The sequence below is a fragment of the Mus caroli genome, unplaced genomic scaffold, assembly GCF_978045245.1.
Source record: "Mus caroli unplaced genomic scaffold, Mus_caroli_1 scaffold_11, whole genome shotgun sequence".
Classification (NCBI taxonomy): domain Eukaryota; kingdom Metazoa; phylum Chordata; class Mammalia; order Rodentia; family Muridae; genus Mus; species Mus caroli.
In genome coordinates this window covers 57,657,601-57,683,632 of record NW_028227266.1, presented here as the reverse complement: position 1 = coordinate 57,683,632, position 26,032 = coordinate 57,657,601, and the positions used below count along the sequence as shown (strand labels likewise).

At 44.3% G+C, this 26,032-nt stretch overlaps 1 protein-coding gene and 1 long non-coding RNA gene across 3 annotated transcripts in view; one reads left to right on the top strand and one right to left on the bottom strand.

Annotated features, from left to right (window-relative positions):
- Adpgk (ADP dependent glucokinase) overlaps positions 1-18,080 on the bottom strand; it is a 31,235-nt gene extending 13,155 nt beyond the window's left edge. For both annotated transcript variants that reach the window (XM_021171919.3, XM_021171920.3), the window contains exons 1-3: positions 17,759-18,080; positions 11,881-12,106; positions 6,341-6,403 (exon numbers count right to left, since the gene is read on the bottom strand). In XM_021171919.3, coding sequence (XP_021027578.1) covers positions 6,341-6,403; positions 11,881-12,106; positions 17,759-17,991 — 522 coding nt within the window. In that variant the 5' untranslated portion in view covers positions 17,992-18,080. The remainder of the gene's footprint in view (positions 1-6,340; positions 6,404-11,880; positions 12,107-17,758) is intronic.
- Positions 18,081-21,462: 3,382 nt separating this feature from the next.
- The window catches only part of LOC115031899 (uncharacterized), a 14,373-nt gene continuing 9,803 nt past the window's right edge, over positions 21,463-26,032 (top strand). The window contains exon 1 of the long non-coding RNA XR_003837535.2: positions 21,463-21,519. This is a non-coding gene — a long non-coding RNA (uncharacterized LOC115031899). The remainder of the gene's footprint in view (positions 21,520-26,032) is intronic.

Sequence of the window (26,032 nt, the reverse complement as noted above, 5' to 3'; positions counted from 1 at the left end):
TCGCGTTTCCCGGCCAACGCACCAAATGAAAGACCCACAACGTGAGGACTCCCTCACGTTCTGACTCAGGAGAGGCGACACCCCAAAATCACCCACAAGAAACGATCTTGCTGCAACTGCAAGAGGATTTTTATTCGAGAGCGTTCTCGGGCCCATGGTCATACACCACGCAGGGGTAGAGGACCATGGCGCGCCGAGTAGCTGAGTAAGGGGGTATTTAAAGGAAGAAACCACAATTCATGGAGGTGGGGAGGGCGTTGTTGGAAAATACCAAAAATACCAGTTAAGAGTCACAAGGAAGTATAAAGTCACAAGTGTCAGGTTATCTCTCAAGACAGTTTCTAAGAGCCCCTAACAATCTAAGAGCCCCTAAAGATAGCACATTTGCATTGCAGGTTCCAGTAATGGTCAGGGTGTCATTCTTTGAATTGAACCCAGGAAGCAGGTGGGTGGAGGAAGGAATGTCGCTATCTGTTTTATGACCAGTACCTGGAGCACTAAGCCACAAAGGCTACACTCCCAAGCCTGGGCCCAAAAGCCTCGAATTTTGTTTTTACTTTGCTATACTTTTTTAATACTTCTTCAGGCCAAATGTAGGAAATGACAATTTCAAAGCACTTGGACATTAGGCAGAGTACAGTGATCCATATAAAACACAAATGAACCTGTTGAGCCCTACAAAAACATCTTACCACAAAAGACTTCCAGATGTTCAAAATCTGGAAAAATGTATGACTCACTAGCAGACCTGCATCAAAGGAAATGTTATTAAAAAAGGAAGTCCTTCAGGGAACAACGAGAGGAGGTGGACATATGGACTGAGAACGTGAACACAGAGCAATGAACATGAGAACTCTGAGATGTAGCTGCTGAAAAGAGGAAGACGAAGGAAAGACACAAACAGCACAGTGGAAGATTTATAACCGTTGTAACACAGATAAGGCAGTGACATAACTTCCACAACTTGTCCCCTGAGCTCCATAAGTGCATGTGCATGCTGTGGCACATGCACACGAACACAGAATTTATATATATATATATATATATATATATATATATATATATGTGTGTGTGTGTGTGTGTGTGTGTGTGTGTGTATAAACTGGGCATGGTAGTGCATGCCTTTAATCCCAGAGGCACATGAATCTGAGTTCAAGACCAGCCTGGTCTACATAATGAGTTCTAGGCCAGCCTGGGCTACACAGTGAGATCCTATCTCCAAACAAAATATATTTTACATATGTAAACAAAATGTGGAAAAAAATTTTTAAAAGGAGGCAATTATTAAAATCTGGTATATTTAAAATCCTTTTGTGGCTGGCCTACAGAATGTAGCATTAAGGGAAGAGGGTTTCAACATTTTAAAGTTCTTATAGGACGTATGTTGGAGAATGGGTGTGCACTTTAAGATGTAGTCACTCTGAGGGAACAGAGACCTCAAAGGCTCCCGTTGAGACTGATGAACACTCGGGGCTCAGCAGAAAAGGCAGTCCCAGCCCCTGCTCCTGTAACTATGAGAAAGTTTCAGTCTTACCGGTACCTCATTTCTAGGCTAGACTAAGTCACATAGTGTAGAGCTTCCTGACACAGCCCCCCAAAAGCCGAGAGTTAGTCAGAAATCTCCATTTCTGAGAGCTCTGAAGGTTCTTCCAGTCCCCTGCAGACCCCATCATGAGATGCACGATCTCTCCTAATGCAGCTGTTCTCGACTTCCAGCCCCTCTCCTGAAAAGGTCTTCTGAGGGTGGGCTTATCAGTTCCTTCCCAGGAATCTGTCATGTTATTCTTATTATTTCTAACCCATGGTTGTAATAAACTGTGAAATGCTGTTTTCCAGGGATACACTGTCATTGTCCTCTTGAATTCTAAGTAGCTGTGATCACCTTTACAAATACTGTGCCCATTAAAGGCCTTCATTAGGGAAGAGAGATTAATTAGGCCCCAAACTCACAAGGTTCTATTCTCCCCCTCTCCAAGAGGCAGTTAATACTCACTAGGAGAAAGATGGTGTGTGTGTGTGTGTGTGTGTGTGTGTGTGTGTGTGTGTTTCCTTGGTGGTGTATCAGCTCCATGTTCCTCTAATTAACGTCTCTCCCACACTCTTAAAAGCAACACTACTGAACTCATTGTTCTTCAGGCTGGATTTGACTGGGTTCCTTGCTTTGGTCTGCTGGTGGTCAACAGATTTGCTTGTCTCCCTATTTATCACATGACTGTGATAAACTAAAGATAATCAATGTAAGGCTAGAGAGATGACAGGGTGGTCAGGAGCACTGAATGCTCCTCCAGAAGACCTGGGTCCAATTCTCATCACCTACATGGCAGCTATCAATCACCCGCAACTCCAGTTTCAGGAGAAATGACACCCCCTTCTCACTTCCATGAGCATTGCACATATGTGATGTATAGACATACATGCAAGCAAAACATCCATACACATTAAAAAAAAGTTCAATATAAACTTTAAAGAAACTGCTAAAATACAAAACTAAAAATCATAGCTAGCAAGTCAAAGAAGGTAAAATTAGGTGGGACAAATAGAAAACAAGATTAAAAAGTAGGGCAAACAGAAACAAATGCAGGATGTCAGATTTAAATCTACCTCTATATGCAATAGTATTAGATGCAGATAACCTAAATAGCTCACTGTCTCAGCTATTATTCTACCGCTGTGAGGAGACACCATGCATGACCAAAGCAACTCTATTATAAAGTATTTAACTGGGGCTTATAGTTTTAGAGTTAGTTGCTGTTCTTCTCCTCCTCCACCATGCTAGAGCAGTAGCTGAGAGTTTTACATCCTGATGCAAAGGCAGCAGCAGAAGAGACTTTTTAAAACCTCAAAGCCCACTCCTAGTGATACACTTCCTCCAACAAGGCCACTATTGTTCCTACAAGGCCATGCCTCCTAGTCTTTTCCCAAACAGTTCCATCCCTGTTAAGTAAGCATTTGCATTCATGAGCCTATAGGGGCCACGTCATTCAAACCACCACACCCACCTAAAGGCGGAGATTATGAAATTGGATAAAAAAGCAAGTCCCACTATATATCACCTACAAAAACCATATTAAATATGAATATGCAAATAGGCTATAAACACAAGGATAGAAAAAGATATCTACTATACTAATACACTGACCAAGCCAAGGCTGGAGAACAGTTAGAGGTGGCTCTGGCAGTTTTAAGAATTGAGTATCGGGCTGGTGAGATGGCTCAGCAGGTTAGAGCACCCGACTGCTCTTCCAAAGGTCCTTAGTTCAAATCCCAGCAACCACATGGTGGCTCACAACCATCCGTAACAAGATCTGACTCCCTCTTCTGGTGTGTCTGAAGACAGCTACAGTGTACTTACATATAATAAATAAATTAATTTAAAAAAAATTAAAAAAAAAAAAAGAAAAAGAATTGAGTATCAAAAGCCAGGTGTGGTGGTGCACACCTTTAATCCCAGCACTCCGGAGGCAGAGGGGCGGATTTCTGAGTTCAAAGCCAGCCTGGAGTTCCAGGATAGCCAGGGCTACACAGAGAAACCCTGTCTCAAATAACAAGAAAGAAAGAAAGAAAGAAAGAAAGAAAGAAAGAAAGAAAGAAAGAAAGAAAGAAAGAAAGAAAGAAAGAAAGAAAGGAAGAAAGAAAGAAAGAAAAGAGAGAGGGGGAGGAAGGAATAAAGAAAGAAAAGAAGGAAGGGAAAAGGGGGAAAAGGGAAAAAGGGAAAAAGGAAAAAAAGGGAAAAAGGGAAAGGGAAAAAGGAAGGAAAGGAGGGAAAGAAAAAAAGAAAAGAAAAGAAGAGAAAAGAAAAGAGAAAAGGAAAAGAATTGAGCATCAATATCAGAGTTAATAGTAGATGTTATTCAAAGCTGATTAAAGAGGAAATAGACCAAGACAGGAACTGGCAGAGGGCATGGATAGCTCTATTTGTTCCTAAAATCTTAGACACAGACAGAATAGCCTAGGAAAAAAACACCTTATAGTTCTTTGCATTCTTCCAATGGCCACTCACCAAAGGACCATGTATATATAAAGAAGAAACCTGTGGCTTATCAAACAGTAGCAATAAGTAGCAAGATGAAGAAAGAGATTTTTATCCTGCTGGGCTAGTCAACAGGAATGCCAACAGAATGGGACAAAAATAGAAATTAGTAAAAGAATGACATGTAGAGCTGGGCAGTGGTGGCACATGCCTTTAATCCTAGCACTTGGGAGGCAGAGGCAGGTGGATTTCTGAGTTCAAGGCCAGCCTGGTCTACAGAGTGAGTTCCAGGACAGACAGGGCTACACAGAGAAACTCTGTCTCAAAAAAAACAAAACAAACAAAAAAGAACAACAACAACAACAACAACAACAAAAGAATGACATGTAAAAAGTTCTCAAGTATTTAGGAATCAACCAACACATCTCTGTTAAAGGTGCATCTTAAGAAATCAAAGAGATAACACAAAGTTCCGAACCTAATAATAACAACAACCATCTTTCCATATTGAAAACCCAAGGCCCAGGACATGGTGAATTCTATAAATATTTAGGACAGTATAATAAATACCAAAATTTATATAATTTTCTTTTTTTTAAAACTTGAAACAAGGTGGGCAAATGGCAAAGCAGTTAGGGTACTTGTTACCAGGCCTGACAGTCTAGTTTGAGCCACAGCACCCACATGTTAGAAGTAGATCTCTAGCCGGGTGTGGCTTAATCCCAGCACTGGGGAGGCAGAGGCAGGCAGATTTCTGAGTTGGAGGCCAGCCTGGTCTACAGAGTGAGTTCCAGGACAGCCAGGGCTACACAGAGAAATCCTGTCTCGAAAAAACAAACAAACAAAATAAATAAATAAAAGAGGCAGATCTCTAGCTCCGAGGACTCGCTCTCTGACCTCCAGAGTGAATCGCTGCATGAGGTGCGTGTGCATGTCCTGTCGTCTATGGAATCAAAAAAAACAAACCAAACCAGGCATAGAAAACAGGGAAGAGGAAATATATCTCAATTAATTCTACTACACAATGCCATTATTATACTCATAGCAAAATAAGACATTGTAAGAAAAACACAAATCACTGTCCCCACAGAAACTGATGTAAACATTTTAAACAAAATTTCAGTAAATGGAACCTAACTTACAAAAAAACTAATGCATCATGAACACATAGTTTATCTCAGGGATGCAAAGGAGGCAGAAGATGTAGATCTCTGAGTTCAAGCCTGGTCTACAGAGTAGGTTCCAAGACAGCCAAAGCTACAGAGAAACCCTGTTACAAAAATAAATGAATGAATAAATTAATGATTATTTTTGAAAGGAGCATCAGTGTTTAAGAAAGAACAAACTAACATTTCTTTTTAAAAGAGATGTGTTGGAGAGATGGCTCAGGTGGTTAAGAGCCCTAGTTGCACATGTGCATATAACACACACACACACATACATACACACACACACACACAGACTTTTTGCGGTGCTAAAAGTTCACACCCACAGCTTTGCATATGCCAGATAAGCACATCACTGAGCTAGATCCTCAGTCCTCACAAACATCTTTTTAAAAGGCACTCCTCTCTTCTGCCACTTCACTTCACTTTCACCACTGCACTAACTTGGCCTTTACTAGACTTCCCAGGTCTCCTTCTAAGAAACAAAGTACAGTTCTAAAGCTAGACTTACATGGGTTCAAATCATAGGTCTAGGTAACACTAGACAACGTAACCTTGAGCTGTTGGACTTCTGTGCACCTCACTTTTCTATATCCAAGGGGGACAGTAAAAGGAGGACTCCCCTTGCAGGCACTATGAGGATTAAATGAATGTCTGTATGTCTCTCTCTCTCTGTGTATAGCTCTCCACACAGTGCCCAGCTATATAAGAACTATGTATGTGTTAGCTCTTTATCACTTATCACTACCTCTGTAGAATCTAGTTCGTAATCTTGGTAATTCTTGGGAAATACTTAGTCCATACTGGGCAAGTTAAACTGAAATCCTGAGAGAACAGTATAGGTAGTCAGTCCAAAGTGTAGTGTTTCCATTGTAGTTCTGCTAACCTGCTTAGGTGAAATCTGAGTTCCAGTTTGTATTAGTGTGAATGTTTCTAGGTCTTCATTTTCTTATGTAGAAAGCAAAGACAGCCCCATCAATAGCAGAATTAGCTAGCATCACAAGACTGCTGAAGAATCAATCTACATATGGTAAATACTAAACAGCCTTAGTTATTTACTATTATCATTCACTAACACAATATTGCTTTCTAAACAGATGCCCAGGTGACCCACAGACTGAATTAAGGAACCAAGACCCACTCTTGCACTGAACATTAAGAAAACAAAAGTTGAAAGATGTTTTAATTTGAAAATGAGACTTACCTTTAAGTCTGTGTTGGCGGCAAACCTCTGTCCAATTAAAGCCGCATTTCCTCCTACATAGTGCTGTAAGACAGTTCAAGGTTATCAGCATTCCAAGTGTACAACCCAAGTTTAATCATTTCTTAGGGTAAAAATATAGCCCATTTCTACCCCAATTTTTTTTTTTACTTTAGTTTGAGATTTACTTTTACTTTATGTTTATGGGTGTCTTGCCCCTGTATGTGTCTGTATGCATCACATGTTTGCAGTACTTGAGGAAGCCAGAGGAGGGCACTGGATCCACCAGAACTGTGAGCCTCCATATGCTGCTGGGAACTAAACCCTGGTCCTCTGAAAGAGGTGTCAGTGCTCTTTTGATTTTTCTTTTTTTTTTTTTTCCTGGCTTTTTGAGACAGAGTTTTGTGTAGCTCAGACCAGCCTCAAGCTCACTGTGTAGCTGAGTATAACCGTGAACTTATGATCCTCCTGTCTCCACTTCCCATGGGCAGAGATCACAGGTGTCTACCACCAGATTAGTTTCATCAAAATGCTCTGAGGTGACTTGATGAGAGCTGTTAAGGCTGAGTGAGCGAGCGCAGTACTGATCTCTACCTGCTCAGAACCACCACACCCCACTCTGGACCACGGCAATCAGTCCTGTAGCATAAAAACCTAGAGTTCTCCATGCTAATGAGGTGTCTAGACAGACATCTTCCTGGGCATTCTTTCCAGCAAAATGTATTTAATCCCTGGTTCACCCTGAGGCATATGAATGCATTCACATCCACCATCAAATAAAGCAGTTGGAACAAGCAAGGACTGTCTCTCAGTCATTGGAGGTGGGGGGATGGTGTAGCTTCAGGCCTTCTTTGTAAAGAGCCTCACTTAAATCTCCTGGAGAAAGCCTTCTCTCTTCTTGCCCCTCCATATTCTTGGTCATCAAGACTGTGTTCCACCCCTGTCCTGGGCTCTACTTCCCCTTTCTGCTTGGTAAGTGGGCATATTTAAGGAAAGTGTGGACCAAGGACCCTTGCTCCCAACTCCCATTGGAAGGCCAGCAGCACCTGGGTACACTGGACTCTGCTGCTTCCCACCTCCAGAAAACACAGACTGAGGACCCTCCCCCCCATTACGGACTTCCTTCTGCCTCTGCCTCCCCTGAGCGGCAGCACTCGGGGCTCCCCAGCAGTGAGGCAGACACGCAGCCTGGCAAAACAGAAACAAAGCCAGGCTTAGTGGTCCTTTAACCCAAGCATTCAAGGAGCAGAAGCAGAGTTCAAGGAGAGCCAGTTCTACAAAGCAAGCTCCAGGACAGCCAGGGCTACATAGAGAACTCATCTCAGAGCAAACCAAAAAACAAAACCAGACAAGGGATAATAAAGAAAGGTGAAGAAAATAAATATGAAAATTAGTATAGCTGTTTGAGATAGATAAAGTTTGGCCCTGAGCTTCCAGGCAGCTAAAACAGACAACAGAAAACACAAAAAGTTATGACCCGACCACACACTATGTCATTCTCCTCAACACCATTCAATACATGAACATATTCTTTTCTAGGTGCTGGGGTTTGAGCGTAGGGCCTGGGAATGCTAGGCAAATGCTTTTAGCTGTATCCTCAGTCCTAAAATACAACTGGGTGTTTTTTATTGTTTAATTTGTTAATTCCTCTGCCTATTGAGTGCTGGGATTACGAGCATGCATCATTATTCTGGGCTCTAAAGTGTAACTTCTTTTTGTGGGGGCTTGGGCGTAGAGAAGTGGTTGACACAGGGTTTTGCAATGTAGCTTAGATTGGCTTTAAATTCATAGCAGGCTAGAGAGTTGGCTCGGCGGTTAAGAGCTCTGACTGCTCTTCCACAGGTCCTAAGTTCAATTCTCTGCAACCACATGGCGACTCACAACAACCTATAATGGGGCTCAATGTCCTCTTCTGGTGTGTCTGAAGACAATGACAGTGTGCTCACATATATTAAAAAAAAAAAAAACCTAAATAAATAAACAAACTCATACCAATCCTACCAATCCTCCTGCATTGCATCCCAAAGTGCTGAGATTACAGGCACAAATCAACATGCCTAGTTGATTATAGTAATCATAATCAACTTACAATGTAACTTTAAAAGAATGTATTTTATTTAACTCAATGTCCATAATACAAGTAACCTTTAGTTTGCTTGATTCCAATAAATTCCAGCTATGAGCATTTAATTAAATGATATTAGTTTCTCCAACAATCCAGGCTAATTTCAGCTTCTATGGTAAGTATAAATAATTGCATAAAGTACAAACTGCCCTTAGGCTTTCCAGTTTACAAATTACCTTATCAATAAAAGATGTGCATTATCAATAATGATTCTCACTATTTCTTTGTATTCTTTACCTCTGTCTCTCACTTTAGGACTAGACAGCACTGCGTGTTGCTATGCTGCCTGTTTCCCACTGTCAGATCCACAGAAGATTTACAACAAGGATTGAATGATCTGAAGGAGGAAATGCCAACAAAGAGGGCTGTGTAATAAAGGACAAAAGTGCCAGTGTGTGAGACGGACACAGGTGAGACTAGCAGCAGCATCCCTGAGCGAGGGCTGACACTCACTGTGCATGAGGTGTAAGAGGGTGTTCTGAGCCTCTCTCGATTTCAGCCCATGCTTTCTCTTCCACCCATACTCTCCCATGTCCTGACCTTTCACCCTTGCTTGCAGCTCTCCAAGTGAGCCTTCTTCTCAGTTCCTGGGCCTTTGACTAGAACACTCTCCCTTCTATATTAGGTATAGCTCTGAATCCTTTCCAACAATGTGTGATTCTGTCCCTGCTCCCTTTCCCCATTGACATCTTAGCCTCCAAAATGGCCTTCCCTGGCAGGATTATAAATCTCTTTCCATCCAACCTCAACAGCCTCTAACAGCTCCAACTCTTGGGTGATAAATATCTGGGGCAAGTGTTGAGCTCCTCAGGACAGTGATCACTTTGTTCTTAGAATATGCCTAAGTAAATGAGTTTTGAGAAAGGATGAAAGCAACACACTGATGGTTTGAAAACACCCTGATAGTAAATGCTCAAAGATAAAGACCTTCATATAAAGCAACTCCTGCTCTCCCCACACTGCAGGTCTCATCTAGAAGGCAGACAATTCCATCTGTACTCCATGATGCTAAGCATGGATCTGGGTGCCTTGGAAACCCAAGCAACAGCCAGGACAGTTGCTGCTCTATTCTGAAGGTTCAGAAGCCTGAGACGTTCCCCTGAGCAACACTCCACCTTTCTGTCCTTAACCCATGCAAAGACTAAACAACTTACTTTATTCTAGATGCTGGCTGCCACTCTCATCCTACACTCTGGGTCAATCAATTTCTTGTTTAGGCAGGACAGGGTTAGCTTTCTTCATAACAACTTACAACTTTCTGTGATATGTAGCTTAAATTTGGCCTACATGTAGATTTACTCTTTTCCTTAACTAGAATGAATAGAGGGTTTTACTAAGAAGTGTGGGGAAAATGTTAGGGTATGTACAAAACGGACACTGGGTCTTCTTCACAGGATGGCTTATCTGCTGGTTATCAGGCAACCAGCCTTACAAATGATAGTGATCTGAAACAGTGCCAAACTGAGGCATCAGAAGAAAGTAAACAAGATATTTTTACAATGTTTAGAAAAAACACTCTACAGGATTCTCCCTACCTTTATCAAAGTAGAAGACACATAAAGCAAACTAGTTTAAGTACCAGGATCATACAGACTGACAGACTTACTATACCACAACTAAGGTCCTCTCCTTAGTTGTCTTGCTGCTGAGCTTAGCTGTCAGGATGACAAATTACTGTCCCCTTTAGAAACTGGACTGGCTAATATCTGGCCCATTTCTAATATTCAAGCTGGCCATACCAAAGGACAAAAGAGATTTAAATCTCAAAAGTCATCAAAGTAAAAGTGGTCACCAAGGTTTGTCTGGGACTGGTACAAATCTAAAATGTATTAACAACTTCCTTAGCTTCTGGGGGGTTGACCTGGTGCTGCTATGTATTCAAATGCTAAGTCCTGGCCCCCAAGGCCTGGCTGCCCCATGCCCGAGATCCTCATATACACCAAATGTGCTGTGTAGCCTTGCTCCCCACCTAAATTGGTCAATAAAAGGCTAAAGTCTGTGATTGGATGGTAGATAGAAGTAGGCGGGTTTCAGTTATCTGGCTGGGGGTTCCAGGTAAAGGAAGGAGACAGAGAGGAGGAAGCTCCCATGAAAGAAGAGAGACTGTGAGCATGTGGCCAAACAGCGAGTAACAAGGGACATATGGCTGGGGTATAAGTTAGAATAGCTCCAAAATTTGTTCAATCTAGGCTTCCAGCTTGTTAATAAAATACCTGGTTTGTATGTCTTTTATATGGGCTAGAGAGAATTTTTAATTCCTTTTACACAAGCTGAAGCTCTAATTTCTGTAAGACCTTTCTTTTGTATAAAAGGAAGAGCTACAGTTGTGTCTCCAACTCTAGTACTGACTTTTCTACCACATGTTGTGGGTCTACCATGCAGGGTCCAGGATTTTGTTTATAGTTACAGGTGAGTTAGAGACCACTAAAGTTCCCATCTCTAGTATGTTCTGCTCTATAGACAAGTGGTTCTCAAAACAAGGTCTTCAATCCAATAGTGTTAAACCAAGATACTTGCTAGAAAGGTAAACTGTAGGTTTCTTCACACTGAACAGGAACTTAGAGCAGCAAGAGAATTTCTTTAGCAGCTCCCCATTGCCTCCCCACCTTCCCATAAGAACTACCAATCTAGGCAGCAGACATCAAACACAGAGGTTTTGCTACCATCCTCTTCCCCATAGGAAACACAGGAGTGTCTAAGATATTTTGGCCATCACAAGTGGGGAACAGAGCCTTGCACTCAGTGGCCCAAAGCAAAAGACTGCTAATAATAACACACAGGACAGCCTTTCTCACAGAGCATTAGCTACTCTAAAAAGTCAGTAGCCTCACCCCCTTGAAACACCCCGATCTGGACAAACAGAACAGAGGTGGGGATACTTCCAGCCCCCTTTCCTACGGGGATTTTGATCTAGATCTCTGTGGGTTTACCTTTTTTCTCCAACTTAGATAGGACTCAGCCATACTAAGATTACCGCAAACAGCCTGGCATGTTGGCGAAGCAGAGGCAGACAGATCTCTGTGAGTTCAAGGTCAGCCTGATCTACAAAGCAAGTTCTAGGACAGCCAGGGCTATGACACAGAAAAACTGTCTCAAAAAAAAATCAAACCAATACTGTTAATATATACTTAAACCAAGAGCAGAGATGCTTCCAATCTTTAGCCTGGCAACAAAAAGGGGGGTGGGGGGAGGGGGGTCAGCAGGTTACTGGGGGACTAATAGATGACCCAGAACAGAAATCTGAGTAAAAACAGTAAAATTAATGACATGCCCAACACAAAATTTTACAAAAAGGATAAACTCCACAGAATTGGATCACCATCTCAATGTATACGGGAAGAGAAAGCTACTTCTAAGAACTCTGTAAAATGGCTCTCCCCCACCCACTTAGTTTGTATCACTGGTGAGGGGGACAGACCTGAGCTCCTGGGAACTCAGATGCAGCCTGGGCAATGTCATGAAAGGTCTCTTTATCACTGAAGAAGCGCTCAGCAGCGGCTCCCTTCCCCATGAAGTAGACGAAGGCTTCTTCCAGATCACTTCTTGACTGTAGAATAGCATGATCTTTTCCACTCCCAGGACTGAGGCCGAGGGCCTGCAGGAGCTTCACGCCAGAGATTACCACATCCACACAGGCGTTGACTCTAGAAGAATAGAAAAGATACAAGGAAGCTGAAATACAGAGGCAGCCACTCTGGTTTTAGCTACAGAGACTAGCTTGGAAGCACTGCGCTCACACAGCACACAGCTGGCACAGGCTCGACACCAGAGCAACAATGCAAACACCATGCAGCTAAAGGATAATTTTATCTAGAACTCGTTTCAAGAGTCTGGCAAACTTTTCTTGTCAGTTACAAACTCAGAACAACAATATCATAGTAACAAAAATGAATTTATGAAAAGCTGGAGTTATGTAGTTTGGATGCAAGTCACTTTAATTTCTGAATCTGTTTCCTTGTCTATAAAATGGCAACAGTATAAGTTAACTTATAGTAAAGACTTAGTAAATTAATGTATGTTTTAAGGTGCAAAATAAAGTTCTTGTCAAAAGATACTTTCCCTCCCAAGACAAGAAAGGACATTGGTCAGAATGAACTAACAACTAAACCCTCTGAGCTGAAGCTGCATCTGGAAACTGAGTGAGTGTGGCTTTGAAGATCTGGGCATGCCCGTGGCCTTGTATCAGCTTGGTACTCGACAGGTGTTCACAGAACTAGTCTGTGCACTTCAAAGGGCTGGTGAGAAACCAATACACCATCACGGGCTTGATTGTATGAAGTTATAAAGCCTCATCAACGTAGCAAGTTCTTGTTTCAGAATTTAAAAACAAAACAAAAAAACCCAACTGGTGTGTTGGCTCATGCCTATAATTCTAGGACCCTCAACACACAAACACTCGCGCGCGTGCGCGCGCACACACACACACACACCCCTAAAATTTACAGAAAAAAATGTTAGTGCCATCTACTTATGGGCAGATAGCAGACTAATTATCCATGTGTACTTGTCACATCCTGTTACCAGTGAAAGACTCTTCCTCTGAACCTAACAGCAACGTACAACATCAACAGGCACACTGGCTAATCTTCACTGTGAAGAGGAATCGGAAGGAAAGAAACTAACAGAGTAGACTACAAATTATGCTGACTTGACAAGAGAGTAGAATTTCAAAAAGTATAAATGGCTGTGTAATGTATAATATGGAGAAAACACACATGAACAATCACGGAACAAACAGGTTAGATAGCAAACATCTTCCTGAGGGAGTCAGGAAAAGCACTGGAAGCCCCTAGCTTACTGGTCTATTTGCAGAGACTTGAGTGGAAGCAGAGTTCTTCCCCCTAACCTAAAGCACCTCAATGATGAGAACACTTTCTCATCACTTACCCCATTGCATCCTCTGCAAAATGTCCCCTAAGGTTCCTTCTAGTGTTAACACTTTCTCTTCCTCACGTATGACAAGAACTAATCGTAATTACGTAATTACAAGATATCCGGTGGAAGAGACTCAAGGGCTGGGGAAGCTATGCCCTGGATGGTGCCTCTTTCTGAGGCACTGAAGTTGGGAAGACATCTTCAGATAAGGAACACAAAGTCAGAAAACTAATTGAGATCAGTAATTAGTCATTAGTCATCATGGCTCCAGCTGAAAAAAGCTACAGTACAGACTAATGTTCCAAAAGCCAGACTGGAGCAGCTTAATTCAAAGCTAGATTCATCTGATACTAAATTCTGGGCATGGGGCACAGAAAGCAAAACTGTGGGTGAAAGAACCTTGTCTTAGGACACAACATGAATGGTGATCTAGATTGGAGAATTCGGAGGAAGAGAGCAATGCTCAGGGCAAACAGAATCGTTGTGAATGTGAGGGCTTCATTTTATCCTATAAGCAATAGGTACCAGGCTCCAATTCAGAAGCAGGGAGGAGTTACACTCCTAGAAAGCCAAGGTGTGCTCCACTGAAGCACTGACATCTCAAAAACATCTAGCCTGGTCCTAACTCCAGCCTCATTCTCGGAAGCCATTTCATCTGAAATCCCACAAGAACATGTAGTCCCATCCACTCAAGTCTAGCTAGAGTAACTGCCTTCACTATCTGCTCCTCTGTCCCTTAACTATGGTAACACTGAAGGCTGAACGTGAATGCAGAAGTGGGAAAGACCAGTCTTACATTGTACTTCCAACACCCATGGCTGTGTGACCACAGGGAACCACTATTTCTGGGACACTTAATCATCTGTGGTGCTGGTAATACGTGGGACCACCTGTTTCATAAAGCTGCTCCTCCTCACATGGAGGGCCTGCTTCCCTTAACTGCCCTGCCTGCCTACTCTCCAGTACCACTGCCAATGGTTTGCTTCTTCCCTCCCTTTACCGGAGCCCTACAAATTCCTCTTTACCAGGGTCAGGGTGTCCAGACACAGCCTGCCTTACTGATTACACCAAATTTTGTGTTTTGAGTGAGAAATGAATCAGTGTGTCAAACTATAATCCACTCTCACTCAAAAATTAAATTCTGGTACATTTGTTCTCCCCACCCCAGGCCTTTACACTTCAAAAGATGCCGAGAAGTTAGAACAGGTTAAAATGGCTGCTCAAAAATCTACTTTTCCATTATCAGATATTCTAAACAAGAAACTTAGTGGCATTTGCCTGTTCATAAATCTTTACAGCTCTTTTCCATTACTAACTGAATCAAAAGACCTTCACTTAGCAATCTCATTCTCACTGTCTTGCTAATGTATTCCAGGATGGTCTCAATTATACAATCTTCCGGTGAAGAGAGAATATAACGTGTACTGTAAGGATGTATCACTTGTCAGTAAACAAGCCTATGGCCTATAGGAGAAGGTGGGACAACTGGTAGGGAGAAAGGGTTTGGGGAATGGAGGCAGGTTTGGAGGATTTACCAAGAATCATGGAGAACAGAATTTTTAAGAGCTGAAGAGAGGTAACCAGCTTTGTGGCAGAACTTAGATTAGAATGGGATATTAATTTATGAGCTATTTGGAGAATAAACCAAAGCTTATGGCCAAGGTGTTCATAAATAAATTTTGAGTCTCAGAGTCATTATTTTGGGAGCTTGGGGCCAGGAGGAAAACCACACACATCTATATTCCTGCCTCAGCTCCCAGAGCTGGAACTACAGGCGTGCACCACACTTGACTCCGCATCATTTCTTTATCATGGACTCTGGCCAAACTGTAAACTTCCCCATACTCAGTTCTTCAGTAGATGTATCTGGTCCCTTGACCTGAAGAAACCTTTTTGTTCCCTCTAGTTCTACCATACAAGTTAACTATGGAAAATAGTTTCTATGATAATCTCAACAAGGTGTCCCATCTACATGGTCTTGTTACCATGTAATTTTGATATTCCTTCCACCAAGGAGTGATCCATGTGCCCTCTCAGTAAAACCTGGTAAACTAGACTCTGGGAAATCTGATCCTATGGTTAAATCAAGAAACATTAAAAAAAAAAAAAAAAAAAGGCAAATATCTGCTCTCTTTGGACACTCTCCTAGCCTAGTCTCTGCTGTGAGAAATGAACAGCTAGAAGACACCTCCTGTAGGTGGAAATCCTCAGTGGGTGTCCCAGCCTTGACCAATCTTAATGATACATCTAGTCCCAGCCGCCATCCTACTATATACAACTCCAAGCTACCACTGCTCAGCTGAACTCAGTCATAACTTAGATCATAAAATATGGCTGTTTTGCATTACCGAGTGTTGGGGTGATTTATTACCACATAAATAGACAATGGAACATCATCTTCTTGGAGCTTTTTCTACTGCCCCATCCTGGGAGGAATGAGTCATTCACTGGAATACTGACTGCCCACAGACAGCACTTTTCACAACTGTTATAGACAATGTAGCTCCCCTACCTCACCTCAAACTCTTGCATGGGAACCCTGTGGTGTTTTCAATGAGGATGTTCCCTATTGGTTCATATATTCGAATGTTTTGTCCCCAGTTCGTGGAACTGTTTGTGAAGGGTTAGGTGTGGTCTTGGTAGAAGTTTTTTTTTTTTTTTTTTTTTTTTTGGGGGGGGGGGGCTTTGAAGTTTCAAAAGCCTATGCCCTTTCCAGCTAGCTACATTACTCCTACTTTTGAATAAGGATATACACTCTCAGCTACTGCTCCAGTCAGTATCATGCCTGCCTGCCTGCCTGCCGTCACGTTCCCTGTCATGATGGTCATGGACTCATCCTCCAAAACTGTAAGCCCCCAATAAACTCTTCTTCTACAAGTTGCTTTAGCTGTAGTTTTGTTATGGCCATAGAAAAGTAACTAAGACAAACGCCAATCCCCACTGTGACTGCATCTGGACTTAGGGTCTTTCAGGGAGCCATTAGGGTTAAATGGGTGGCAGAGGTAGCCCCTAATCCAACAGGAATGGTGTCCATATAAGAGAGACATCACTCTGGAGAACTATACAGTAAAAGGCATGTGAGAGCTCGAGAAGCTGACTGGCTCCAAGGTAGGAAGAAAGAAGAAAGGCACCCCCAGCTTCAGCTTCCTTAGAAATCACTTGATCTGAAACTATCAGTCTCCAGTCACCAGAAAGTTTATGTTGTTTTAAGCAACTAGTGTGAGTTGTTCTGTTGTAGCTGCTCAAGCTGCTTCCAACAAATGCAGGAGAGACCTGGCTTCTTCCATACATACGCCCTCAGAGCCCAGCACACACCTGACATAGCTCCAAGAAAGATGATCAAGAACCTGATAAAGCCAGGTCTTTAAGCCCAGCACCAGGGAGGCAGAAGCAGCTGGACCTCAGAATTCCGAGACCAGCCTGGTCTACAGAGTGAGTTCCAGGACAGCCAGGGCTTCACAGAGAAACCGTCTTAAGGAATAATTTAAAAATAAAACTAAACTAAAAAGACAAGAGAAAAAGAAAGAAAAAGGAAGCAAACAGATCAGATAATGATCTATGTTCTAATGATCTACTTATGTTCCAGCCAGCCAAGGAGGCTGTAGTTCAAAAAGGAACAACAGAAGCAACATTTAAAAAAAAAAAAAACAAAACAAAACAAAAACAACAACAACAACAACAACAAAAAAAACCCCAACCAACTCTAACCTAAAGAAAAACATAAAAAACTCGCTGATGCATAGTGCCCTTGACATGACAAGAAAACCAAGCCTAACTGGAAGAGGGACTAAGGTTAGTGTTTAAAAAAAAAAAAAAAAAAGTTACATTTCTGTGAGTTTCACAAAGAAAGGAGATACTGTGATTTGAAAGAACCTTAAAAATATGAACCATCACTTAGTATGGGGAAGAAGGTAGTTTCGAGAAGGGCGTACTAAATGCGAAAGGCGCAGAGTTCTGGTAAAGAATCCTTAACAAAAAATGTTGAATTTGAAAATGAGCAGTTTTAGTAGAGTGGTCTTCAGACTGGATGACGTAAAGTCAACAGCTAGAGACAGAAGCATTCAGCTTTAAGTACGTTAGGAAGAGTGCTAGAAAAATAGGAAAACCCAAGCATCGTGGCCACCTGAGAACAGTGGCAGGAAAGGGTTGAAAGACAGACAACGGAGTAACCTCAAAAAATACAAGTGACAGGCTGAGTTGAATTCCCAAGAAACTATGAGAGTTGCTTTTACACGGAGCAGGGCCAGCCGGTTGGAAATATGCTGACTATCCCTGCAGCGATGACGAAAAAGGCTCGTCTCACGCGTCCGACACTTTCGCCCAGAGGGCAACCCAGACACCACCGAGTCCCGGGCGGACCCCGGAGCGCGCGCACTTCCCGGGGAGGCCCAGAGCCGCAGGCAGGGCCCGCAGGCACTCACCCCACAGCCACGCGGCGCCAGCGCCGGGCGGGCTGCGCGATGAGGGCATCCCAAGCGGCTGCCAGCCGGCTCTCGGGGGACAGAGGTCCCGCGGGCACTGGCGCAGGCCCCAGCCTCAGCGAGCTCCAGAGTGAGCGCAGCGCCGTGCCCGGCAGCTCCGGCTCCAGCAGGAACACGCAGCCCACGGCCAGCGCCAGGAAGCCGGCGCACGCAGAGCCGCGCCACAGCGCCATGTGCACACACCGCCGCACCGGTGGCTACAGGATCCTTTCTCGGCTCGCGCCTCCTCCCAGCTGGGCGCGTGCTGACGTAGACGCGCGTAACGTCACACCCGCGCGCCACAGGCTCTTCCTCCCAATGGGCGGAGCTACGACGGAACTGCAGCCCCAGTTATGGGTGGAGCTATGGGTGGGCTGGAGGCGGGGCGAAGACTGGGCAGGCGTACGGGGTTCGCTCTGTTTGAGTCTTGGCGTTGGCGTTGGCGCTGGCGCTGGCGCTGGCGCTGGCGCTGGGGGCCGCTGTTGTGCGATTCTGTCCTTGGATGAACAAAGGCAGTAGTGTGATTCCCAATCCGTACACGTCTTCCCGATATTCACTGATAGCCTGAGATAGAGTGTGTGTTTGTGTATGTGTGTGTGTGTGTGTTTCGGGGGCGGGGGTGGGGGGGAGAATACTTTTACTTCCCTAGTAAGATAAGACATGCAGATAACGAAGAAGCAGCAAACCTCGCGATTAGAGTAGTCGGTCTCCCATTGACAACGAGCCACGCTGTTCTCTCTTAATCCGTCCCTCCGCCAGTGTTTGACCTCCATGGGTTTACTACGCCGGTTCCTTTCTAAGTCTGGTGCAGTGGCGGGGCGGAGGGTGCACGACGATGGGAAGGGCTTCCCGCGAGAGGAATCAGCTCAGACCCTAGTGGTGCTGGGCACGGGGAGTCCACCTCTTGAGATTTTCAGCTAGTCAAAGGCTTCCGCTAAGACTGAAGCGATCTTGTTCAATCTAGAGATCAGATTTAACACTCAGACCGCTTAGATAACCCTTTCGGAAATGGTGTTCCTTTGAACAACCCCAGAGTAAGCCGCAAAGGGATACAATCATGTGTACAGTATGGAAGGACTATAGACTCGAGTTTTTAAATCCTGGTTTAGTTGTTCCCCGTGATACTACAGAAATCCAACCCTTCCTCCTTTGGTGTGAGAGGGAAGGTTAAGAGGCAGGAAAGCTAGGCTTGATGTCCAGTTCATTCTCAGCCTCATCTAGCCTGGCCTATTTCTATTTTGCTAGTTCTGCTAGCTCCTGACCAATTTTCTACTCTGTCTATGATTTTTGAACTTGTTAATAGAAATGTGTTTCCCTGGCTTTGATCTTGGACATTATCTCCCAACCCAACCCCACCCCCACCCCCACCCCCAGTATCCAAAGTGTTTCTGTTATGGTTCTCAGCTGTTAAGTCTCCCTGCCACAAAGTGACTTCACCATCCTCTATTTCCAAAACAATAGACCTGCTGACTGGTCAGAGACTGGTTACTAGCCCAGACTAGCCTCAAGTTCACTGCGGTGTCAAGGATGACTTTGAACTTTAAAAAAAAAAAAAAAAGATTTATTTATTTATTATATGTAAGTACACTGTAGCTGTCTCCAGACACTTTTTCTTCTCGCTCAGGCCCCCAGAGCAGTCAGCGCTCTTAACCTCTGAGCTATCTCTCCTGCCCCAACTTTGAACTTCTGATCCTCTTCCCTCTAGCTCCTGGAATTACAAATGTGTATCTCTGTGTCTGGTGCTCAGGGAGGAAGGGAAGGTCTTATACCTTCTACAGACACTTTACAGAGTGATAGCATTTTTTGCCTCTGTTTACTGAGAACCAGTGCCAGGTGTCTGTGATTAATTGATTTGGGAGGTGGGCTGGCAAAGTCACGTGTGTTTGAAGGTTGGCTAAAGCCCATTAAATACAAATTCCTGAGATCAGTTTTGGGAGGAGCAGAGGCAGCTGAACTGTAAGAGCACAATCATCTGGGAAGATGAGGGGACGGACGGCTCCCCATCAGTGTGGAGATCCCTTGCAAAGCTGCTGCTGAGTCTTTCCAGGCTTGCAAAACCTTTTGTTGTTTAGTCTTAAAGGCTAACTAGCAAGAGCTGGAGCAATATTGAAGTTTATTTCTCATGTAAAAGTACAGCTGTGGTATTGAAGAAGTATAGCAAAGTAAAAACAAAATTTGAGGCTTTTAGGCCCAGGCTTGGGAGTGTGGTCTTTGTGGCTTAGTGCTCCAGGTGCTGGTCATAAAACAGATAGCATTCCTCCACCCACCTGCTTCCTGGGTTCAATTCAAAGAATGGCACCCTGACCATTACTGGAACTTGCAATGCAAATGTGCTATCGTTAGGGACTCTTAAAAACTGTCTTGAGAAATAACCCTCACAATTACCAGGTATTCCTTGTGACATTTGTGACTTTACACTTCCTTGTGACTCTTAACTGGTATTTTTGGTATTTTCCAACAAAGCCCTCCCCACCTCCTTGAGTTGTAGTTTCTTCCTTTAAATACCCCCTTACTCAGCTACTCCTGGTGCCACGGTCCTCTACCCCTGCGTGGTGTATGACCATGGGCCCGAGAGCACTCTTAAGTAAAAATCCTCTTGCAGTTGCAACAAGACCGTTTCTTGTGTGATTTGGGGTGTCGCCTCTCCTGAGTCAGAACGTGGGGGAGTCCTCACGTTGTGGGCCTTTCAGTATGGGTGACTCTGTGGCCTGTGCTAGCAAGCTGGATCTCATCAGGTAGTTTTGGGGGGATGATCTGGGCCTCTTCCTCATTGGGTCAGTCAATGGGAGTTTGTATTGGGGAAGATAAGGAGATGAGAGATGACTCCAATTCCAGCTGCAAATTAAGAAATCCAGAGCTCCCGGAGGGGAAGGAGAGACAGCAGCAACACCTCACAGAGCCTGGTGAGACTTCTGACCACATACACAGTCCCAGCAGTCTTGATGTCCTCTCCCAGTTTATCAGGGCGCAGGGAACTACGGTCCTTCTTGAACTGCTTCCTTAATGAACAGCGGCCATGTCAGATTATCTGTTTGGCATCTGGAATGTTTTGCTAGCCAGTTGCTTTTCTAGGGGACAATTATACAGAGCAGTCCTGAGTAAGCAGACAAGCTTCATTGCCTGAGTGAAACCAAAAAAAGGAAGAAAGAGAGAGAGAGAGAGAGAGAGAGAGAGAGAGCGCAAGGGAGTGAGCTGCGGGAGCCTCATGACTACCCCTCCCCCAACCCAAATTACTTCCAGACATGGCCTTTGCTATTGGTTTTCTCTCCTAGGGCCTTAAAATGAGAGAGCAAAAAAGCAATTTCATTCCAGAGAATTCAGAGAGCAGCACAGGCCCCAGGTGTTCCACCCAAGACCCTGACCCAGAAGGCCATAAAAGCACATCTAGGATTTAAACAGGAAATAGCAGAGCCCATCAGAACACCAATCCACATCACCCCACCCCCATGATCTGAAAGGTTTTGAGGGGCAAGTTTGCTTCTACTTTGGAGCAAAAGGCCCCTTTGTTGACTGGGTTAACCTTTTCCACAGCTCAGGGTCTCTGAGGTCTCGTCCAAGCGGCTTTCTAAAAACTACCCTCTAATCAGGTGTTTGCTGATGCCAGGAGCCCTGCCAGCCAAGATAAGAACAGAACTTTAAAGGTCAAAAACAAAACAAAACAAAACCTCCAAAGAGACAAGGTGGGGAAGAAAGAATCTCAAGACTGTCTCTTCAAGAACAAGGTCTGTGTCCTGGGCAATGGGTGCCCTCCTCCCTGTCTGGCACTAATAGAGCTCTAGAAGGGCTCAGGAGATGGGGTGAGGCAGGGGCATAGCTAGTCTTGTCAGCAGCAGAGACGGATGAAGGACAGGGATGTTCCTTGATGGTAACAGGATTCCCCGCTTAGACTGGGAATGGCATCTTCTCATCTTGGGAGATGAGACACTGGCCCAGGACTTTCACTTTGGGATGAATTACATTGGATGGGAAAGGGCTGAGCCTGGAAAACCAGAGGCTGAAGCTGTTGGGATGTCTGTCTCCTGGGAGCCCAGGGCCTTCATAGTATCAGTGAAGCACAATGAAGCATGGACTTCCACAGAGTGTTCTCCTGACATCTCAATTTTCCTGTCAGACTGTCAGCCAAAGCTCTTCAAGCTCGCAGACAGACTCTATCCTCTGTAGGTGTGGAAACCAGAAGGCAGGTGTTGCAGGGATGTGGTTTGCATTTCTGTAATACAGTGGTTTGGAAGGAAAGGGAAAGTTAGCCTACCTCTGTTGGCTCTTTTCCCCTCCAGCATGCTCCCTGAGCTTGGTTCTCAGCATCCATGTTGAGTGGCTCACAACGGCCTGTAAATCCACCTTCAAGGGTGGATCCTACATCCTTGGCCTCCTAGAGTACTGAGCACTCACATACACATACCCTCCTCTCCCAAGCACTTAAAATAATGAGTACTTTTTTAAAAGGAAGCTGGGCATGGTGGTGCACACCTTTAATCCCAGCATTTGGGAGGCAAAGGCAGTTGGACTCTGAGGAGTTAAAGAAATTAACAAAGAATCAAGCAAAGAAAGAAAGGAGAGAGGAGAAATAAAAAGAGGACGTGGTAAGCATTACAGAAAGAGGAAAAGACAAAAGGAAGAGCATTTTTGCTGGAGAGTGTGGTAAACGGGGTTGAGAAACATTCACAGCCTTGTATGGCTTCATACAAACCTGAAACTTGTGTGTATGAAACCTATACAAGCGAACAAACCCCAGAGCACTTTGCAACACACCTGTAAGAGTGGAAACAAAATAACAGGGAATGAGAATGAAAAAAGAATACCTCATGGGTGAACTGGTGGCTCCATGTTCCCTGGGATTCTGTCATGTGGGGGAAGGGAGACTCTAGGGCCTTTCCTAGTGGATCCGTGCAGTCTATGGAGGCCTCCTCTGGTCCTGTAGGTCTGTGGTTGTGAGGAACAACACTTACCTTGTAGCTGAAGGGTTTTCCACTCTAGCTAAAGCTTTGCTGATTGGAGAGGGCTGCTGCTGAGCTACATCCTTCATTTTCTTGCCTGCTTCACTGCAGAGCTCTCTCCTGGCTTCGTGGGTTTGTTTATAGACTTGACTCTTGCAAAGAGCTTACTGTGTGTTGTTTTCACTGTTTACCTTCCTTGAGTTTCAAGGTTCTGCTCCAATGTCTTACTTGGAAGTCTGCATTTTCTTGCCAGTCATGCTGTATGAGGGTCATTATCAATGATCTCATTTAACCTTAACATAAAGTCCTTTTATCAAAAGAGAGCCACGTTCTGATTTCTGGGGGTTAGGATTTTGACTTTTGTGTGTGTGCATGTGTGTGTGTGTATGTATGTATGTATATATGTATGTGTGCGTTACGTGTATGTGTGTGTGTTACATGTATGCGTGTATGTAGGTGCACACAGCAGTATGTATGGGCATGGAAGCCAGAGAAAGATAGTAAATGTCTTGCTGTCTGTCACTTGATTTCCTTGAGACAAAGTCTCTCACTGAGGTGGGAGCCGTGCTGGAGGACAGCAAGCCTTAGCAATCCTCCGGTCTCTTCCCCCTCCAGCTCTGAGATGATAGGTGCTTCCCATCATGCCCTGCTTTTATGTGGGTGCTGAGGTCCAAACTCAGGTCCTCGCGCTGCACAGCAAGCATGCTTACCCAGGGAGCCATTTCTCCAGCCCCAAGACTTCAACTTTTGGATTTTCTCTTTGGGGAATGGAGAACTACAGCTCAGGCCATGTTCTCCTTAGAAACCGCCATAGCCACATTTATTCTGTTCTTTGCTAATTTTCGCCTATGGTATGTTACAAAAATCAGAAGTATTTTCTCCCACATCCACATCTCTTACAACAGTCTCACCAGGCAGTGCTGTCCCCCATCTCCCATCATAGGCTATGGCAGAGCAATGTTTTGGTTCAGAGTCAAAGCGCTAAGCAGCGTGCTTCCATTCTTTTGAAACCCCACATTAACACATGGTCAACCCACTAGATGTGAAAGACACATGGCTTTCCTACTCCCACCTCCCCAGCCCCGTAGCCAGCCAATCCTAAGAAGGGTAAAGCTACCCAGCTGACTGATGCTAGCCAGTGCCCAGAGTAAGACCAGCCGGGACCAGAAGAACATCCCAGCTGGCCCCTGCCCAGTTTACTGGCTTACATACTATAAATTAAATAAATGGTTGTTATTTTTATGCCACTAACCTTTGAAGTATTTTTGTTTGTTTTTCCCAAAGTGAAATCCCAAGGGTATTTGCTCTAGCTCTCACCCATGCCCTGATGTTTGCATGCCTGCCGGTGCTCTATCCTTCCTATGTCTTCTCAGACACTCCTGTTCCATCAGGTCTTCTCTGAGTAGGCAGCGTAACACCATCAACTTAGGGGAGCCATCACCCCTCACTTTATCTTCTGTCTAGTATTATCAATGCCTGATGCTTCCCCATTTGTCCGTTAGTTTATCACAGCCTCACCCTGTTAGAATATGAATTCCATGAGACCAGGGAGCATGTGTACTCCAGCCAGTGACTGTATTAGTGCCTGACAGTCAGCAAGCAGCTGTTGAATAATCAAGAATCCTCCAGCAGGGGCCTGCGAAACGCTGCCAAGCCAGACAACCTGAGTCTGATCCCCAGGACCTATGCGATAGAAGGAGGGAACGGACTCCCAAAAGTTGTCCTCTGACAAGTGCCGTGGCTCATAATAAATAAATTATAAATAAATAAATGTAATAAAATGTGTCTTAAAGAAAAAACTCTCCTGCAGTCACACTATTTTCTCATTACCCAGATGAGAAACTGGACTGCTAAAGAAAAGCATTTACTCCAAACTGTACAGTTTAGGGTAGCGCTGATGGGAAGGGGGGGTCTGCAGTTAAGTCTTAAGGCTCCCCATACTTTGTAGGATTTGTTTGTTTGTTTGTTTGTTTTGATTGTCCTATAGCTTGATCTGTAGACCAGATTGGCCTCAAACTCACAGAGATCCACCTGCCTCTGGCTCCTGAGAGAGGGCACTGCCTGGCTCCCCACTTTGTTTTTAAACAGGAACACAAGAATCCGAGCAGATCAAAGTTGGCTGAGGTCACCTCCTTCTATAGCACAGACAGACTTGCCACAGTGCCTGAGCCAGAAGTAGCTGGTCTCTCAGTGGCCAGCCCTTGGAGGAAGGGGTCTACAGGGCTTTGGCAGCAGTGGCAGGCTGCTGCAAATAATTTACTTCTAAGTCTTCCTTTGAAGGGACATTGCGGTTCCTTGAAGCCTGTTGCAAGCAAGGTTACACAAATGATTCGGTCCCAATGTTGAAACTGTAGTGCATGGGTGTTTGTTTGTTTGTTGACACTACTTTCTGTTTGGAATGATAGAGATTAACTTCAACTAAAAAACAGTCTAACAAATACATGATCTTTTCTCAAAAATACTACATATGTAGCAAGATACAAGCTGAGCATGATGGGACAGGCCATGCATCTCTGTGAACCTGGTAGCTAGTGAGTTCCAGGCCAGCCAGGGCTACATAGTGAGACCCTGTCTCAGAGAGAGACAGAGACAGAGACAGAGACAGAGAGAGAGAGAGAGAGAGGGAGAGCTCACAAAGTGAACATATATCCTGGTGCTTGCTTTTCACCAATTTCCACTTTGCCGAGCCCCAGAAGGTGGAAGACTAACAGGCTGTTTCAGTGTTGTCTCTGTGCCTGGGAGGATCTGGGGGACCTACTCCAGTGTGACAGTTTGATTTGTCACCACAGACTCCATTCATGGAATGACTTTACATCTTTAAATAGCTCAGAGCTGCCAACCCAGAGTAACGGGAAGAGATTCCACTGCCTCTTCACTGAAACCCACCCATGTGTTCCGATTTGCACGGAGCTAGAACAAGAGAGAAACCACATCTTGCTACATGTGTGCAAACTTTTTGCGACAAAAACTTGGCACATATATCCGTTACTCAAGCATTACAACACCAGGAGGTGCATATTCCACTTGAACTCTCATGATCCCGCCCCCTTCTCCATATTAGGTACAGATTGACGCTAAGGCCTTGCCCGTGCTAGTCAAACACTATTATTATTCCTTAAGTTGAGGGCCTCGACACAGGACCTCCCTGAGTTGCCCTGTTAGGCCTTGAACTTTCAATATTGTTTTAGCCTCCTGGGTAGCTGAGATTCCAAATCTGCACCACCAGGTTTTGGTTTTGAAGTGTCTTCTAATCTTTGATACACCAGTCTGGTCACACTACAAACCCTTTTAACATCAACAC